Source organism: Diospyros lotus, chromosome 8 (genome assembly GCF_014633365.1).
Source record: "Diospyros lotus cultivar Yz01 chromosome 8, ASM1463336v1, whole genome shotgun sequence".
Lineage (NCBI taxonomy): Eukaryota > Viridiplantae > Streptophyta > Magnoliopsida > Ericales > Ebenaceae > Diospyros > Diospyros lotus.
In genome coordinates, this window is record NC_068345.1 from 12,712,631 (window position 1) to 12,733,290 (window position 20,660).

Sequence of the window (20,660 nt, forward strand, 5' to 3'; positions counted from 1 at the left end):
AATTACCACATTGAAGATAGGTCAAATTATTAAAGAAGTAAAAAAAAAGTTAAAAAATAAGATTATAATATTTAAGTTATATTTAAAATTATAATATTTAAAATTATACAAAAATAAATTTAAATTAATTAAACTATATATAAAATAAAGATAATTTAAATAATCAATTAATTATATAAATGGTAATAATCAAATTTTCAAGATTGATTATCCATGATTTTACATGTTTAATAATCAATTACCACATTTAAGACAGGTCAAATTTTAAAAAAATAATAAAAAAAAAGTTAAAAAGTAAAATTATAATATTTAAATTATATATAAAATTATAATATTTTAAAATATAAAAAATAAATTTAAATAATCAATTAATTATAAAAATAATAATAATCAAATTTTTAAAATTGATTATCCATATATGACTTTACATATTTTTCCTGACAATCAATTATCACATTTAAGACAGATCAAATTTTTAAGAAAGCAACAAAAAAATAAAGTTAAAAAATAAAATTATAATATTTAAGTTATATATAAAATATAACATTTAAAATTATAAGAAAATAAATTTAAATTAATTAAACTACATAAAATAAAGATAATTTAAATAAATAATTAATTATATAAATGATAGTAATCAAAATTTCAAAATTAATTATACATACATGACTTTACATATTTTTTCTAGCAATCAATTACCACATTTAAGACATGTCACATTTTTAAGAAAACAACAAATAAAAATAAAGTTAAAAAATAAAATTATAACATTTAAGTTATATATATAATTATAACATTTAAAAATATAAAAAATAAATTTAAAATAATTAAACTATATATAAAATAAGAATAATTTAAATAATCAATTAATTATATAAATGATAATAATCAAATTTTCAAAATTGATTATCCATATATGACTTTACATATTTCTCCTGACAATCAATTACCACATTTAAGACAAATCAAATTTTTAAGAAAGCAACAAAAAAATAAAGTTAAGAAATAAAATTATAATATTTAAGTTATATATAAAATTATAACATTTAAAATTATAAGAAAATAAATTTAAATTAATTAAACTACATAAAATAAATATAATTTAAATAATTAATTAATTATATAAATGATAATAATCAAATTTTCAAAATTAATTATACATACATGACTTTACATATTTTTCCTAACAATCAATTACCACATTTAAGACATGTCACATTTTTAAGAAAACAACAAATTAAACTATAAAAAAATAAAATTAAAAAGTAAAATTATAACATTTAAGTTATATATAAAATTATAACATTTAAAATTATAAAAAAATAAATTTAAAATAGTTAAACTATATATAAAATAAAGATAATTTAAATAATCAATTAATTATATAAATAATAATAATCAAAATTTTAAAATTGATTATCCATACATGATTTTACATATTCCCTCTAGCAATTAATTATCACATTTAAGACATGTCACATTTTTAAGGAAGTAATAAAAAAAATAAAGTTAAAAAATAAAATTATAACATTTAAGTTATATATAAAATTATAACATTTAAAATTATAAAAAAATAAATTTAAATTAATTAAACTATATATAAAATAAAAATAAAATAAAAAATTTACTTGGCAGTTGGTATTCGACGGTATTACCTGATATCTCAAGATTTCTCCCGATTTAAAAAAGTTTCATTTTTTTGTAATTTATTTCAATTAATATTTTATATTAATATTTAAAAATTAATAATATAGATTAGATCTTGTCTCTTCATCTACCAGCATGCTTACACATTTTCCAAACTCTATTCAACCATAAAAAAATCATTTACGTGTTCCAAGAACTACATGTTTTTCACTAATATAGACTTAATTAATGACCTATAAAATTTTATTTCGGGTAAACAAAAAAAATTAAAAAATATAATAAAATATTAAAATAATAACTGAAAATGGGCGAAAAAAATTTTGACAGCTGTTTTGTTATAATATATATATAGATGCACGAGTAATCCCCTGAGTGGTGTGTTCCATATTCATTTAATTTCTGCTGTTATATTATTTTGAGGCAGTGCCCCTACTCATGTATTTAGGATATTAGTAAATTATAATTTATAAATTAAGGAAATTTTCAGATAGCGATGTCATTCCATTCCAATTGTAAATTGGATGACTCTTTTATGTTCTATAGAGCGTAGATAAGATAAATATAGATATATAGGAAGGACTCTGGGAATTTTGGATTTGGATTTTGATTTTGTTGTCCCATCAATTTCCTTCCTTTCCTTTCCCTTCTTTATTTGGCTGTAGATTTTGGGCTCTTTTATTTATTTGTGCAGTGTAGCACAAAATAAATAAATGACGATTTGACTTTCATAGAGATGATATGAATTAGAAAGAGGAAACATCAAATATTTTGATTATGCGGGGGATGGAAGGAGGCAGCATTAGGAACTCCTCCCATCCCTAGAGCTACCTCCAACGCCTAATCTCTTTCAAAGATGAAAGTAGAAAATTCAAAAAAAAATAAAAAATAAAAACATAAACAGCCCAAGTAAGTGTAACTACAATCCCAAACTTCAAACTTCCAAACCATCACAGCTCTTACAAACCAACTATCAAAAAGGAATGAAAAACTACACTAGAATTGTAGATATCCAAAAATGTCCCAACTAGCAAGCGAGTGAAGTATTAGAGTTAGCGAAATTCCACTCACTGGGACACTCCCAACCATTTTCCGAAATTCTCGAACTCCGTATAATCGCTGTCGGAGATCATCGTCTGGTACCATGCCTTTCCCGCAGCCTTGATTGCGCCAGCCTCCTCCTGCCAAGGATCAAACCATGAAATTTTCCTTAGCTTCATGAAGAAACTGGTATGAATAATTCAATCCCCATACAACATAAAACAAGAGCCATACATAACGTTGGAACTTCAAACTTCCCTCAAAATGAACGGCCTGAATTAAAGAGGCAACCAAATTTGAAACAATAGAAATAATAATGAAGGAAGCATTAATACTTCCAAGTATAAAATCCCTGTAAACTCAACATCTTAAGTAGACGACCAGTAACAATCTTATGCATGCACTGTAAACTCAACATCTTAAGTAGACGACAAGTAACAATCTTATGCATGCAACTTACATTCACCCTATCCCCCTAGAAAACAGTTTAACATCAATAATAGAATCAAAAGTGACCTCAACAAAATCAACACACCCAAAAGGGATGGATCCAAATGACACAAATTTCAGTCATCCAAATAAGATTTACAGGAATGGCAAACACTCAATCTCCCAAAGTATTAGATGCAACATTATCCTACTATTACAACAACAATCACAAGTCTTTATCCCACTAAGGGGGGTTAGCTAACTTAAGACATAACCAAATCCATTGCTAATCCACACAGGTACATCTACCTAAAATGCACATGTTAGACTGCAACATACATTTGCAAATTTGTCTAGCCAATCAAGTCTGAACTCTCACTCAGCTTGCCAAAGACCAGATAACAACACACAGACATACTTATGACATATAGGCTATATAAAGATTACTGCACGGATGGGTTACACAAAGTGTGAAACAAAACAGGACAGCTTTTCTGTTTGTACCAACATTTATCCATAAAAACTATTCATATTCATGCAGAAATACTGTCATTGGTCTTCTAGGAGGAGCAACAACAAGGCGGTAAAGACTAATAAATCATATAGACATGCAAGAACGCGCAAAATTCCGAGCTATTACCCACTAAAGACAATCAAGCTAAGATCATGCAGTTGCTTCTCCGGTATGTAGTCAAACTTTACAGAGTATTTCATAAAGCATTCTACATATGTATGGGACTCATAAGCAAGAAAGGCTGAATATTATATCGTTGAACACAAACAGGTAGGAGATATACCTTGGAAATTTGCTTCCTCTTCTTATCAAGCTTTTCCTTTTTGGCCTTGACACGCTGGGCCTCGGCCAAGAGTGACATTCTCCTTGCAGTCTTGGCATACGGGTTCAGCTTCAGCATACTGTTTAGGTTCTTCAGTGGATTCTTCTTCATGGGGGCCCTCTTGACTTCCTTCTTGATCGGCCTCACGACTGACTGCACCTCATCCGAGTTGATAATCCTGGTCAAGTCGGCGTTCGCCATCTTCGACCTCGGCAGCACATACCCCTTCTTCTTCTCCGAGGGTTTGTCAAACGAACCGTAGATTGAATCCAACTTTTCAAACGCCGATTTCGTCCAAATAACGAATCGGCCTAGGTGACCACCAGGAGCCAACTTCAGAAGATTCAGGCGTTCAACGTTAGCGATCTCAACTCCAGGAATGTTTCTGAAGGCCTTAACAAGCTTGGATCCCTCGGTGCCATAGACGATGAGAGGACCTTTCCGAGAAATATAACGACGGTTTCTCATTTTTCCCTTGCCGGGGCGAATGGCTTGGCTATCCTTGGCCTTCTCGGCGTCGGGATAAGCGCCGATCTGCTTGAGGGCTTTGATAGCGGAAGAGGTCTTCTCGATCCCCTCAGCAGAGTCGTTGACGACGAGAGGCAACTCAGGGACGGACTCGATGCGGTGGCCGCGAGCCATGACGAGGGAAGGAACAGCCGAGGCGGCGATTGCGGAAACCAGAGCGTAGCGCTTCTGATTCACGTTGATCTTACGGTGCCAGCGGCGCCAGATCTTGGTCGGGGCGAACATGCGACCACCACGGCACATGTTTCCGAACGCACCCTGGCCGGCGCGGTGAGTACCGCCGCCGGGGACACGGGGGATACGGGACACGGCGCGGCCAGTACCCCAGGACTCGGCGGAGGTCTGGTGGCCAGCCTTCTTGGACACGGCGTAGGGCTGGCGGCTGTTCTTGGAGATGTTGGAGTGGACGTAATTGACGATATCGGGACGGATTGAGGCCTTCATAACATCCGGCAACGGCAGGGTGTTACCGGCTGCGCCGTCGGTGGCCATGTCGGACTCCAGGTTCTGGACGGTGACCAGAGGGCGGGCTGCGGCGGACATTTTTGTTCGGGAGGGAGGGAGGGAGGACGGACGAGACTAGGGTTTTGGCGAGGCTAGGGTTTCGGCAGGGACGTTAGGTTTAGAAGCAGAATATGTAGAAGGGATTAGGGTAGACGCTGGTCCTATCTGTTGTTGGGTCTGAGTCCATTGGGCTTTCGGATCAATTCAGATAGAACCCAATTAAGATTTTATCTCACTTTTTAATTTATTAAATGCCTCCAAACGCAGTACTTTATGTCACTAAATCATTCAAATTTTTAGATAAGTAAAAAAAAATAAAAAAGCTTGGAAGGTGTAAATTTAAGTAGTGTTTGTTAATTAAAATATAGACTAAAAAAAATAGAATATGAAAAGTATCCTATAAAAAATATTTTTTATTGTATTTGTTAAATTTATTTAAAAATATATTATGTGAGTTCTTATTTTAAACTTTTTAAATAAATTTATATTTTTTTTCTTCTGGTAAATTATCTTAACCTTTACAAATAAGTTATCTTGATACAACTTTATCTTATTCATTTTAATAAATATTACTTTAGAGTGACAAACATGTTTAATTTGTCTTTAAAAACAACAAAGCAAATAGTTAAAGAGGCAAATATTGTTTTTGTTTGCACATACGGCATTTAGAAAGATAAATAGTGTTTTCGTCTCTAAGAATAGCAAACTAACTTAACTTTTAGAGTCATATTATTAAAGACAAATCATATTTCTGCTTCTAAAATAACAAAGTTAATTTTATTAGGGCAAATTATTATTATTAGAGGCAAATATGTTTTATTTGCCTCTAAAATTAATAAATGTCGACTAATTATTAGGGACAAATACTATTTTTACTATAAAAATGTCAAATTTTAACTTTTACAAACAAATTAATTATTGAAGATAGAGAGCATTTCTGGCTATAAAAACAAGAAAGTTAACTTGCTTTATAGTTAATTAGATATATGTATTGACAGGGAAAAAAATAATTAGATATATGAATGGTATATCTCTACTTTTTTTTTATTACTTAAGTTGATATAATCTTTCAATTATATCAACACAATCCTGATCCGGTTGACCTCGTTCGCAACACCTTGGACCCTTTACTTAGACGAAATACTCTTCTTTGGCTGATTCAAAAATAAATAAATTTAATTATTGTAATTTGACAATAACAAAAATTAAGGTTTGATGCATCTTATGTTGACGTTAAGCTTTCATTCTAATTATTTTTAGAATTTTAGTTGTTTAACTATTGTAGGGTTTATTTTACTATTTTATAGAAAGATTTAATTCTTTCCTAGTTTCTATTTTATCTTTAACTTAACTTTATTTATTTTTTAAGTAGGATTACTTTAACTATTAGAATAGGGATTGAAAAACCTGTATAAATATGAGAGCCTTAAAATCCTATTTTATTCAATTAGGAACATAATTTTATTTCATATAACTAAGAGAGTTTTCTCTTGTTCTTAAACATTTGTGCTTATGTGAAAAGATACGGGGTTCGTTTGGCAAAGCGGTTTGACCACTTATAAGCTATATTAACAGCTTACAAGTTGTTAATAAAAGTTTGCAAGGTGTTTGACTGCACCTCACTAGCATTTTACAAAAGTTATTGAGAGATAATTTTTGTAAAATGCTGTTTATTTAGAAGTTGGATTGACCAAGCATTTTGCCATTTTACCCTCATATTTTTGTTAATTTCTAACCATGCCCTTTTCTTTAACCTTTGCCTCCTGCCTTTTTCTCCTTCTTCAGCTCTTTCGGCCGCCACCGTTGACCATCGCCTTTGCCCCCATCAGTTGCTTCTTGCCAGCAATTACCCTTGTCGGCAACATCAGCCGTCATCTCCGCTACCGTTGCTCCCATCATCTTTTCCGTTGCACGCGTTCGTCGCCTCGATCTGCTTCAAGATCGTCGCCGTCGATTATCGCTAGTTGTTCATTGCCCCATCGGCCACTGTCCATCGCCGTTTGTTCTTTGCCTCCCTTCCTCCCACTGTTGTCTGTGTGTATATATGTATATATATATATATAACAGCAATAACACATAATAATATATAAACATTTATATATACATATAATAATATATCTTTAATAATTATGTATAATTTATTAACATTTAATGATAAAATTTTACATCATTCAACAACATGTGTAACGCCCTGTTCTTCCAACACGCATTAACTTGATATTTTGAGGATATATTTTTTTTCTCAACGTAAATTAAACTCCGATAATCCAGATCTACCATCTTAGCATATCGACTTAAGGGAATAAACTAAGATAAGTAATATTATCACATCAGCGGAAGCAAGATCGAAATCTCAATAATACATAATCGTAATTCCTTTTGTTGTTATCAAAATACAACAATTAGAATTTTTAAGAGTGGGATGCTTGTGGATGCCGAGGTTTCGGAATTCGATTAAAGTTCCATCGCTGAGATAAGATAGGCTTCCAAAGGCATGCTTCCGAATGAGCTTTTTGAAGGATCCTCCCAAAGGGCCTGATTGATTCGGCTTGTAAATTATATAGGCTTTTTGAAGTACGGTTCCCGAAGGGTTCCTTCCGAAAGATCCTTTTGAAGGGTAACTTCACACGAACTAGAACTTTGCTACTAGGGGGTGCTTGCATAGGGTTACTTCCGAAGGAACCTATGTTCAAGAGGAATTCTATCTGAAGGAACTAAGCAAGTCTTCTGAGGTCTCTTATCTTCTCCTAGAAATAGGTTTTCCGATTAATGAATGCGATGTTTTCGAAGGATCTATAGAGGGTAAACAAGGCTTAGAAGGCTCGCGAGATTTTCCTCCCGCAAAGACCCTCCGATGCTTAAGTCAATAACGGAAGGAAAATAATCTTACGGAAAGGTAAATAGGCTAAGCTTCTGAAGGAAAGTGAAAGTGAGATACTAATGTCTGGACCTCCTTTTGAGAACTATAACTGGGCTTTTATAGGGTCCGAGATTCGAGGATTGTTGAGCACGTGTCATTGATCTAGGAGAACACGTGTCATTTCCGATGGCCTTTTCCGAAGTCCTCTTCCGAATGACCCTTCCAAAAAGGTCTGTTGGACACGTGTTGGAGGCAGCTATGTTGCTTCACCAATTAAGCCTCCGAGATTTCCTTCCAAAAACGGCTTCCGAAGGATTCTTCCAAATGACACTTCTGAATGAGCTTCCACCCTTGTCCGAAATGCTTAGCCTCTTCCTTCCAATTATTGGGATACAACACATTTATTCATAATATAGAAATCATACCATCGATGTTCAACATAACATCATCAAAATAATACACCTACAGCTGAATATCTCGTACATAATAAAAGACTTACAAAAGATCTAATATGTAACTATTAGCTACATCTCGATAACTTCCTTTCCCTTACCGCTACTTTTCACTTGGAATGTTTGAATATTCCAGAGACAGTGTTAGGATCTCAAGTCTCTGCCCTTGAGATTCAAGTCGCACCCGGCTCGGACAGTAGCACGGGAGTTGGCGCAAATGGCAAGAGTACAAGGCAACCCGATAGCAGTAACAAGCATGTTGTGCCAAGTAAGGCCCCAACCTACCAACTAGTGGACCAGCCAAGCCAACATGAGCCATCTGGGGCCCCAGCCTAGCATCAGCATGCAGAGTCAGCCCACAGTGCAGCCACAAGGGGCCAGCCCAACCCAGCATGATGAAGCCCACCAGACCTGGCCCATCACAGGCCCAGTCCAGCAGGCCCATCAACCCATTTAGTCCAGCCCATCAGATAGAGACCAAGATCCAAGTTAGTTCACTTGATCTGGCTTCTTTATTAGATACTTTATGTATTTCTTTAATTGCCTTCTTTATTTCCAGCATTGATGTATTGAATTATTGCCAGCACTCATGTAGATGCTTAAGTTACATTCTCAGCATTCATGTACTTAGCATCTAGAGGGTCAGGGATAACCTATTATAAAAGGCTTTGATCTACTTTCATTTCAGAACTTTTGTTCAATCCAAAAACGAAATTACCAAAGTGTTCTTCACACTTTCGATTTCTTTCTTCTATCCTGTGATAGTTAGGCAGAAATCACCCTTCCGGGAACTAGGGCATCCATCATTGGTGCTCTCGTTGAGAGTCTGGCCACAGTCTCTTTTCGAAGCTCGGTGCTTGGAAGACGTTCTCAGAAGTTGTCTATCCAACGGTCATCCAACAATGGCGGGAGGACAGACGCACAAGGACCTTATTGAGAATTTAGAGAACATGGCCAACACCATGGACGAAAAATTCTCACGGTTGGAGCGGACGCTACAGAATCTGACCATCTTGGTGGAGCAGCAACAGCAACAGTCGCCAAGGCGCAACAGTAGCCGTTCGTCTTCCCACAGGCGACGATCTGTTGCATCAGCAAGCCAAAGATCTGAATCGGGCTCTGATGGTGAATTTGAGACAGAAGGACGGGGCAGCAATTGAAATCCCACAAGCATTAACCAGCCAGCCTTTAAACCGCGCCTACAATTTCCCACATTTTAGGGTGAGGATCCTATCTCTTGGCTCAACCGGGTCAATTTATTTTTCAAGTCACAAGACATGAACAGCAAGGAAAAGGTGGAGTATGTCGCCTATTACCTTGAGGGCGAGGCGAGCCATTGGTGGTAGTGGCTGTCACACACCTATGATAACCAAGGGAGGAGCATCCGTTGGAAGGATTTTGAACAGGAGGTATGCACCCGTTTTGGCCCTACAGGCTTTGTGGACTACGATAAAGTCCTGTCAAAGATGCACCAAACAGGATCCTTGAGGGACTACCAGCGGGAATTCGAAAGAGTGGCCACACAAGTCGATGATTGGCCAGAGAAGGCCTTGATCGGGGCATTCATTGGGGGCCTATTTCCGGACATCACTGCAGAAGTCAAGCTTCATCGACCCACCACTATGCGCTATGCAATTGATATTGCTCGGCTGAAAGATGATCAACTGCGCGCCACGCGCAAGGCAATGGCATACAAAGGGTCAGCCATGGCCGGATCCAGTTCTAGGGCGCCCAAGCCCAAGCCACCGCTTGTGCCACAAACTGCTGCCAGCAAGCACATACCACCAGGCGTCAAGCACCTATCATGGGACGAAATGCAGAAGAGGCATGAGCAAGGCCTCTGTTTCAACTGCAACGAAAAATTCACCCCGGGCCACAAGTGCAAGGTGGCCTAATCATTTTTTATCGAAGTTGAAGAGCCACCAGAGGAGGAGGAATATGAAGAGTCAGATCCACATGTGCCTTTTGACATGCTTGCAGCCAACAGCGGGGTAGAGGCCGAGGATCTGCCAGAGGTGTCCCTTCATGCACTGGTAGGATCCGCGGGGCCACAGACGATGCGGGTGACAGTGATGCTTAAGGGTAAAGTTGCCAGCCTGCTGGTCGACAACAGCTCAACCCACAACTTCATCAGCACCAAAGTGGCTCACAAGCTACAGATCCCGACTACCATCATTGAGCCATTCGAGGTGCGAGTCGCTGGCGGGGAGCGCCTGGCATGCACACAGCAATGCAAGGCAGTAAGTCTTAAAATCCAACACATCTATGTTTCTATTGATTTATATGTCATACCTTTGGCTGGAGTAGACATAATGCTGGGTGTACAGTGGTTGGCCCAACTAGGCAAAGTTGTTTTTGATTACAAGCAGATGGCCATGGAGTTCACTTTAGGGGGCCGACAGGTTCACCTATCCATGCAGCAGGGCACTGCTAGGGCAGTAGAGGTGAACGTGGTGCAGAAACTGATTAAGATTGGCAGTGAGTGCTATACCATACAGATAGCATCACAGCCAGGCGCATCCGACAGTTTTCAATCCACTGATGTACCGCAGCTACCCACAGATATTCAGGTGGTCTTGGCTAAATTTCCCAAAGTGGTGCAAGAGCCCATAAACCTGCCACCAAGCCGGCCTTTTGACCACCGCATCCCACTATTGGATGAGCAACCCATCAACGTTGCTCCCTACCGTTATGCCCACCATCAGAAAGCAGAAATTGAGAAGCAAGTCAAGGAGATGCTTCAGAAAAATCTGATACGGCCTAGTCCCAGTCCTTTCTCATCACCAGTTTTGCTAGTTAAGAAGAAGGATGGGACATGGCGCTTTTGTATAGATTACCGAGCCCTCAACAAAGCCACAGTTAAGGATAGATTTTTGATTCCAGCTATTGATGACATGCTAGATGAGCTAGCAGGATCCACAATTTTCACTAAGTTAGACTTGCGGGCAGGCTATCATCAAATCAGGATGCACTCGGGAGACATACACAAGACAACATTTCGCACGCATCATGGGCATTACGAGTACATGGTCATGCCATTTGGCCTGTGCAACGCACCATCCACTTTTCAGGCGGCCATGAATCATATTTTCCAGCACATGCTACGTAAGTTTGTGTTAGTATTTTTCGATGATATCCTGGTTTATTCGAAGACTAGGGACCAGCATTTGCAACACTTGGAGCAAGTCTTGAGCATACTAGCCCGAGAAAGTTTCTGCATTAAGCTGTCCAAGTGTGCATTTGGGCAGATAGAGTTGGAGTACTTGGGGCACAGGATTTTCCCTGAAGGCGTCAAGGTAGAGCCACACAAGATCACAGCCATTCAGTCTTGGCCGAAGCCGAAGAATCTTTCCCAACTGCGAGGATTTTTGGGCCTTACAGGCTACTATAGGAAGTTTATGCAGCACTATGGGGCCATTGCTAGGCCATTGACGCAGCTATTGAAGAAAGATAAGTTCTAGTGGACAGACGATGCTGACCACGCCTTTGCTGCATTGAAGCAAGCCATGACATGCACTCCCGTCTTGGCTATGCCAGATTTTGCACAACAGTTCAAGGTTCACACTGATGCCAGCAACATTGGCATTAGCGCAGTATTGGTGCAACAAGGTCGACCAGTGGCCTTCCTCAGCAAAGCGCTTGGCCCAGCCAAAGCCACATGGTCGGCATACGCCAAGGAGATGTTAGCAGTTATTGAGGCGGTGAGGGTATGGAGACCCTACTTACTGGGGGCAACGATTCAAAATTGTGATCGACCAGCAACCTTTGAGGCATCTATTGGAGCAGCGCATAGTGACCCCAGACCAGCAGAAGTGGGTGGCAAAGCTGATGGGGTACGACTATGAAATTGTTTACCGATCAGGGGCACAGAACAAGGTTGCTGATGCCTTGTCCGGACGAGATGACAGCCCTCAGCTACTGCTTATCACGGGGCCAAATTGGGTAATTTGGCAACAGATCAGAGATGCCTTAGCCATTGACCAACGTAGTCAGGATTTGATTGAGGCCAGCAAAGACAGCGAGACTGTCAGTGACTATGAGTACCGCAACAAACTACTGTTATACCGAGGCAAAGCTTACGTGCCAGATGCCGATGATCTGCGCACCACTCTTGTGCGACACTTCCATAATTCAAGGGAAGGAGGACATTCCGGAGTTTACCGCACATGGCAGCGACTCAACCGACTATTCCATTGGGAAGGTATGAAGCAACAGGTTGCTAGGCACGTGGCAGAGTGTGACACTTGCTAGCGCGCCAAGAGTAATTCTACTCAGCCTAGTGGTCTATTGCAACTGTTGCCCGTGCCAGAGCAGATTTGGGAAGACCTGAGCATGGACTTTGTGGAGGGCCTTCCAAAGTCATAGGGGTACTCTTCTATACTTGTTGTAGTTGACAGACTTAGCAAGTATGCCCACTTTATACCCCTCGTGCACCCCTTCACCACACAGTCTGTTGCAAAAGTATTCATGCAAACAATGGTCTGCTTGCACGGCCTACCTCGGACCATCGTGACAGACAAGGACAAAATTTTCACCAGCCATTTTTGGAAGGAGCTTTTCAAGACTATGGGGATCGAATTATCAGCAATCTCTTCCTATCACCCACAAACCGATGGTCAAACTGAGGTAACCAACAGAACATTGGAGTAGTACTTGCGGTGCTTTTCACAAAGCAACCCGCACACATGGGCCGATCGTATCACATGGGCAGAATATTGGTATAACACCTCTTACCATCAGTCTTTGGGGCGCAGCCCGTTTGAGGCAGTGTATGGGTGAGCACCGCCTACATTGGTGTCTTACACGCCACAGTCTGCTAAGATGGACACTATGGACCAAGAGCTAATTGATCGAGATGAGCTGTTAGAGGAGCTCAAGGCCCACTTGTCCAAGGCATAGACCCGAATGAAGAATTACTATAATCAGGGGCGACAAGATCGACAGTTCCAAGAAGGAGACCTAGTCTATCTGAGGCTGCGACCACGAAGGCAGCAGAGCGTCACACTTGCAGCCAAGATGAAGCTTAGCTATCATTATTATGGGCCTTACAAGATTTTTGCAGAAGATTGGGCAGGTTGCATACAAGCTAGACTTGCCAGCTGATACTCGAGTTTATCCAGTATTCCATGTTTCCCAACTGAAGCGTAAAGTAGGCAACTTAACTGATGTTGTGTATGACTTACTTGAGCTCAACGAAGACACTACATTGGTATCCAGCCCTTGCGGGTCCTAGACTACCGTGTGGTCAAGAAGAACCAGAAGAAGACGCTCGAGGCATTGGTTCAGTGGGAGAACATGTCACCAGAGGAAGCAACTTAGGAGTCAACCAAGTACCTGGACTACCAGTTTCCGCATCTACATCTTGAGGACAAGATGCTTCCGAAGGGGCGAGGAATATTAGGATCTCAAGTCTCTGCCCTTGAGGTTCAGGCCGCACCCAGCTCGGACAACAGCATGGGAGTTGGTGCAAATAGCAAGAGTACAAGGCAACCCGATAGCAGTGACAAGCATGCTGCGCCAAGTAAGGCCCCAGCCTACCAACCAATGGACCAGCCAAGCCAACATGAGCCATCTGGGGCCCCAGCCTAGCATCAGCATGCAGAGTCAGCCCACAGTGCAGCCACAAGGGGACAGCCCAACCCAGCATGATGAAGCCCACCAGACCTGGCCCATCACAGGCCCAGTCCAGCAGGCCCATCAGCCCATTAGATGGAGACTAAGAGCTAAGTCAGTTCACTTGATCTGGCTCCTTTATTAGATACTTTGTGTATTTCTTTAATTGCCTTCTTTATTTCAAGCATTGATGTATTGCATTATTGCCAACATTCATGTAGATGCTTAAGTTACATTCTCAGCATTCATGTACTTAGCATCTAGAGGGTCAGGGACAGCCTATTATAAAAGGCTTTGATCTGCCTTCATTTCAGAACTTTTGTTCAATCCAAAAACGAAATTGCCAAAGTGTTCTTCACACTTTCGATTTCTTTCTTCTATCCTGTGATAGTTAGGCAGAAATCACCCTTCCGGGAACTAAGGCATCCATCACATAGTCCAAATTAGATGCTGAATTATCTAAGTGAGAGTTCAAAACATTTTCGTGAATGTATGCAAGACCATGAACAATAAACATATTCCGACATGTCTCAGCCTAAGAGAATCTCATACGTGTTTAACTCATACTATGAGTAAAGAGCAATCTCTCTAAGGGCAACATAATTATATCGATGCATTGGCATAACACAAACCTAGCTTAGGAGGGGCAACATCAACCTATCTCTCTGTCACCTCGGGAACAATCGTTATCACTCCCAACATGGGAGGGTCAACATCAACGCAAGAACTCGATTCTCCACAATAACATCAGAGATTATGTTCCCACTCAAAAGCATCCTGAAACACTACCCATATCCAAAACATGTGTTAATGCCATAGCCACAACATGTAATGATGCATTACATAAAATGACATTTTAATGCACGTATTTCAATGCACACGAAAATAAACAATTTGGATAAACCATCCACATAAAATCAACCATTCACATGCCAAAACCATTATATAAAATAAAATCAAGTAAATGGTCGAACAACCCGAAGTAAACCAAGTTTTGATAGTAGAACCACTCACCTTAAGTTCACTTTTTGAAATTTCTCGAAAATCGTGTTGACCTAAAAAATCGTACAAATCTCCAAATCCTATAGCTTAATTTCCTCCTGATCAATAAATATCCAAGAAAATCAATATTTCTAATTTTCCTAATTTTTTTCATAATTTTCCTAATTTTTCTCTATTTTCTATTTTTTTTCATAAAACTTATTTTTTTAAAAATAATATCTCCTCAAGGTTTTTCCAAAATTTTTCTTTATAATAATTTATAAAATAATATTCCTAATTTCCTAAATTTTTTTGAAATTTTTCTAGATTTTTCTCTATTTTCCATAATTCCTTTTTTCCTCAAAAATTACAAAATAAATAATTCCTCCAATAGTTTTCAGAATTTTCCTCCACCAAAATCCAAAAAATAATTTTCTAATTTTTTTCTAGAATTATCTGGATTTGTTTGAAATTTTCTTCTATTTTTTTCTTTTTTTCTTCTTTTTTTCCTTTTTTTATTTTTCTTACCCTCTTTGACTGTCTTCTCTAACGACAACCTCCAATGGCTGATTTGACAACTCCCCCATGGAGAACTTTTTGAATCGGTCCTAGGGCAGCCTTGGATGCTCGAAAAACTATTTGGAAGGCCTCGATCGACCAAATAATAGTCCAACTTTGGTAACCTTCGTGTTTTCCGACCACCCTTCGAAACTCATTCAAACCAACACGAAATCACTTCAAATTTTTCAAAATCGATCCTTTCAACCCAAGGAACAAAAGCATTCCAAAATCGATCTTTAATGCTTGATACAACCTTAGATAGCCTCAAATCACTAAAATATACCTCAAACACCCCTTATCCATTTTTTTGGCAAGTCTCGGCCATACCCGCTTTTACTGACATCAAATCGCGGCCATCTTTGGCCCATACCTTGCCCTATTCGACTCTCCATACCCTGAAGCCCATGATGGGCCTTGAGGCGATGGTTGCACTCTCACCCTGCAATTAAAACACAATAAAAACACATTAAAACTTTTATATATTTTTTTCTTTATTTTGGTGAGAGGTTTATACTCGTCAGTGTATGAGTGCAGTTGTAGTTCAAATTTAAATTTATATTTTCTGGATGAGTCCAAGTCATCCACTGAGAGATTTATTTATGGCAAAAGAAAAAGAATGTCACACACACGCACATGCATTTAGATGGATTGGTAACAAGATTGTTTTATGGTTTTTTTAAACAACAGATACTAGGAAATAAAGCAAGACAAAGGTAGAAATAAATACTAGACGTGAGAATATAAAATTGGATAGCACTTGAGCTATGACAATTTCAGTATCAACCCGTTGATTCTCAAATTTTAGCAGACAAGGTTAGTAACATTAATTTAATTTCAGATATGAGGGTTTGTTACTAAATGCAATTAGAGATTATGATAGTTCTAGTTTAAGCAATCCCTATACATGATATGCGAGATTCTATTTTAAGCAACTACCATAAATTCAATTATAATTAATATACAAAACAACTAAATTAATCATCCGGGTTTGGGTATGATAACGTTTCCAGTTCTAGTAACTCCCATGCGGGACATGAAAGCTTTAAACTTAGGCTTACGCTCTAATCCGAACCTAGTGATTTTCTAATAATTAAAACACACTCATACTGAAATTTAAATTAATGTTACTCATTTAAAGCGCAGCTTTCTTTGGGAATCATTGGCGTTGGACACTGTCATTGCCTTAACCCAAGATTAGATTTAACTACTCATTTCTATTTAAAAGTTAATTAACAAGAATTTAAATGGTGTAATTTAAATAACAAGAATTAAAATAGTAGAAACTAACTGGCCATTTAGACAGTGGATAATTAAAAGACAAGAATTAAAATTACAAAAATTTAAAGACAGAAATTAACCGACCATTTAGGCGGTGAATAATAAAATAACAATAAATGACATAAGAATTTAAAAGAAGAAAGGAATGAAGTAAGATTACAAGAGAAAACAAGAGAGAGAATAAGAGCAATTCTCTAATAGAAACTTTAAGAACAAAACTAAACTTTGATTCAAGTAATAACCACTTCCCCACAAATGCACCAAAGTGAGCTATTTATAGCCCACAAGATGCAATACAAACCACACAATTATTCAACTAAACATAATTATATTTAATGGGCACTCACAAAACATTCACCTAGCTAATGGAAGAAAATTAGGTAAAAGACAAAAAATACCAAAAACTTTAGGTGGTGGACTACTCATAAGAATACAAAAGACTTTAGGTGGTAAATCACTTATAAAAAAAATACAAAATAAAGAAAAGTCTTCTACAAATTGGGCTTTGCTGGGCCTTTGATTGGTTTTGGACCTTTGGTTGGTTTTGGGCCTTTGGTTGGATTCCATTTGATAGTTGGGCCAAGTGCACTTGAAACATCCTCTAGACTCCATAATTGGCTTTTGAATTTGAGTAATAAAAAATGGGTAATCCAATGTCTTCGATTATGCCCCTAATTAATTGTAGAAGCCAACTTCCTTGCTTCATCCTGAAATAATATGTAATACGAATAATTATTTACTTTAAGCATAAATATAAAGTCTAAATAGGGATATAATTCATTAGGATATAGGAAATATTGACCCTTATCAGGCGACCTCTACCGACGGCAACCGGAGGCTGGTCAGCGGTGGCCATGACCATTTTTTATAAAATTTGCATTTTAACCCCTTGTCAATTTCAAATTCCATTTTGACTCTTATTCGAGGTCCCTAAGCTTTGATATGTTACAATTTCAACTCCTAATTTTCATTCTCTTCGTTTGTCCCAACAAGTTTGAAAAATATCACTTATGACCCTAGAATTTAAAATTACACTTAGGCCCCAATTATATATTTTGACTATAGACCCTTTTATTTCATTTCAAAACCAATTAAGGGTTGTTCTAATCACAAAATTAAAACCTCTACAGGGTTTTGCAGATTTCTCGAAAACCCTTTACCATCATTCAGTCTTTTAGGCTATAACTTAGCTGTACCGAAAATTATCCCGAATTTAATTTCTTTTGACGTCATAAATCCCGTCTCGAGACGCTCGTCGATGTCTACCATTTTCTTTAGACATCTAAGTTTCGAGGCATTTCCTTTACTTTACTATTAAACTAATTTTTTGGTATTTTAAACTCATCCAAATTACGTGACAATCTTATGCCAACATGGGGTATTACAACATATCTATTTCTTTTTATCAAGTTGTAATAACTTATTAGCTATTTCAAACTAAACACATAATTATTAACTGATAACTTAAAAGCACATTTATTCAAATACATTATCAGTTTAAACACTATTTAACTTAAAACGTTATAACCAGTTTAAACACTATCTAATTTAAAAATTATAAAAATAAAAGCCTAGCCAAACTAAGCCTAACCAGTTTAAACACTATCTAATTTAAAAATTATAAAAATAAAAGCCTAGCCAAACTAAGCCTTACTTTTTCTTTGTTTATTATGTTGTTTGTTGCGTATATGTTGTGTACAAAGCAAAAGATGAGAATAATATTTTTCTAAAATATTTCACATCAAAATAATATTTAAATTTGGTTTTGAGACCAAAATTAAAAATCTATAATTTTAAGAGGGAATCATACTTAACATTATCAATTTTTTAAATATTTGTCTTAAATAATTGGTTTTGGCTTAGTTACATGAATGCTGTATTGTTTAGAACAAATTTCAGAACCAGCAAAGCAAACAGCTCAAACTGAAAGATAATGTTGTAAACTTTACATGTTCGTCAATTTCTGCCATTGTGCTTTCAGGCCTTGTGTCGCGATCCAAAATATATATCTGTATAATTATAAGATAGCACACCCATCACTTTCAGCTCGCCTGCGAAGCTCCTCCGTCTTCTCTCTCAGCTTTCGAATTTCATCATTCGATTTCGTCTGAGCTGCTTGAGCAATCTTTTCTGCCTCCAGCCTTGCAGCTTGCTTTTCTGCCAACTGCTTTTCAAGCCAGCTGATAGTCTATTTAAGTCTTGCCGCCACCTGCAGAACGGAGTGGGTAAATTTCTGATATTTCATTTAATTATATTTACCATCTCCGTGAGTTGGCGGAGTTTTTCTCCAAATTTCATTTGCAGTTTGTGCTCCATCTCCCGTTTCTGTAAAAGCAAAAGCTTAAAAAGTTAATAAATGTTCATTAATTTAGCTAACAGTTCATTCGATAATTCTATTGAGACCATCACCTTCAAATCAGCAATTAAGCCTTGCGTATATGCCTGTCCTCCATTCTTAGCTACCACCGCATCTATAAGACCCAGAAGCTCTTGCAGCTGCTCGGCTTTCTTCACCTCATCCTTCGTCTTGTTATCAAACAGAACCCGTCGGTTCTCACATAGTTCCAGAATGTGCTACACCAATGGATTTACCAAATTCATCTAAATCTCTACTTTTGTAGTTTATTTGGATAGCAGTGAAAACAAGAAAATCTTATATACATGTATTTACAGTGAGTAAGGATCAGAATCAAAGCCTACATATACCTTCAAACCGTCGGGACACTTACTACCCAAGAATTGATCCAGGGTTACACCAGCTTCTTCAAGTTCATCGCCACCAGTAAACACAACAATCACGTTATCAATCATTTTTTCTCCAAATATATCATGCAAACACCGAAGAGCAAACTCCTCTTCCGAAAACCGCGCCCTAGCGGAGAAGACTAAGAGAACGGCATGGATACCGTCCTTTGCAAGCCTCACGCATTCAATAATTCGATCCTCAATGTCCGTCTCTCCCCTCAAGTCAACTATCCCTACAAATTTTTGCACAAATTAAAAGGTTGGGTCAAAGCACATGACATAAAAAATACAATAAATTCGGTAGTTACAATTATCCTTTCCAAACTGTCGTTTATGAGTTGAAATTGTATATCATTGAATTAGATATACTACCTGGAGTGTCGATGACGTTTAGGTTCTGGCCATCATTCAGCCTGGTGGACTCAAGCCTACATTGTAAATGAGGTTCTTCCAACTATGCTGTTCGCCGTGGCACTTTTGCCATTTCCGGTGCGGCCAACCAACACCACAGTACGAGTTCGAGCTCCAATATCTGAAGGTGAATCAAATCCCGCGGCACCACTGTTTCCGTCAACGTCCTCCACTCCTTCTCCCATGATAATAAGGGATCAAGCTAACTGCAGAATGGAGGATCAGTGAAAAATCAATGAGAGACAGTGAACACCGACATTAATAATGATGAAGACAAAGTAATAACAGAGGGTCCCTGTACGATATTGCTCTTCGAGCGACTGATCTTGAGCTTTTCTGTTGATAGATAACTCTTACCAAAATGAAGCTGGAATAATAAAGGAAAGTTACTTACCTGGCTGAAGAAGGAAGGATGCAGAGCTTCTGGTGTTTGTTTATTGTCCGATCACTCAAGAAGCAATGGATGACAAGCGGCAGGATCCGAAGGCTTTATAATAAAAGAAAAAGAATATCAACGGACGTTCATTGAATTAGATGTCAATGCAGAGAGAGAGAGAGAGGACGGACATGAACGGACTACAGAAGTATTTACATTTCCATTCCGCTTGCTCGTGGCCGGAGTACAATAATATTCACAAACATTGAATGAATCCACCAACTTCACATATTCCAATTTTCACCTTGATTGTTATCAGTTCAATGAATCACTGAGCGACATCTAACCTTCCCCTCTCCGTCGATCACCATTCCTATCAATCAGACGACAGGGAGACAGCG

At 37.9% G+C, this 20,660-nt stretch overlaps 1 protein-coding gene and 1 pseudogene across 1 annotated transcript; both read right to left on the minus strand.

Moving 5' to 3' along the window:
• Nucleotides 1–2,554: 2,554 nt before the first annotated feature.
• Nucleotides 2,555–5,119, minus strand: LOC127808956 (60S ribosomal protein L4-like). The gene is made up of 2 exons (XM_052347706.1): nt 3,912–5,119; nt 2,555–2,825 (listed from the first exon to the last, which is right to left on the minus strand). The coding sequence occupies exons 1-2, from the start codon at nt 5,019–5,021 to the stop codon at nt 2,712–2,714; spliced, it is 1,224 nt and encodes a 407-aa protein (XP_052203666.1). The 5' UTR covers nt 5,022–5,119; the 3' UTR covers nt 2,555–2,711.
• A 13,691-nt stretch (nt 5,120–18,810) lies between these two features.
• Nucleotides 18,811–20,437, minus strand: LOC127808421 (immune-associated nucleotide-binding protein 9-like; annotated as a pseudogene).
• Between the last annotated feature and the right edge of the window lie 223 nt (nt 20,438–20,660).

Bases quoted from the DNA above. Each gene is read 5' to 3' on its own strand.
- LOC127808956 (XM_052347706.1), bottom strand. From the start codon at position 5,021: ATGTCCGCCGCAGCCCGCCCTCTGGTCACCGTCCAGAACCTGGAGTCC. The intron at 2,826-3,911 runs GTATATCTCCTA...GATCCTTGGCAG, and splicing joins AGAGGAAGCAAATTTCCAAG to GAGGAGGCTGGCGCAATCAA.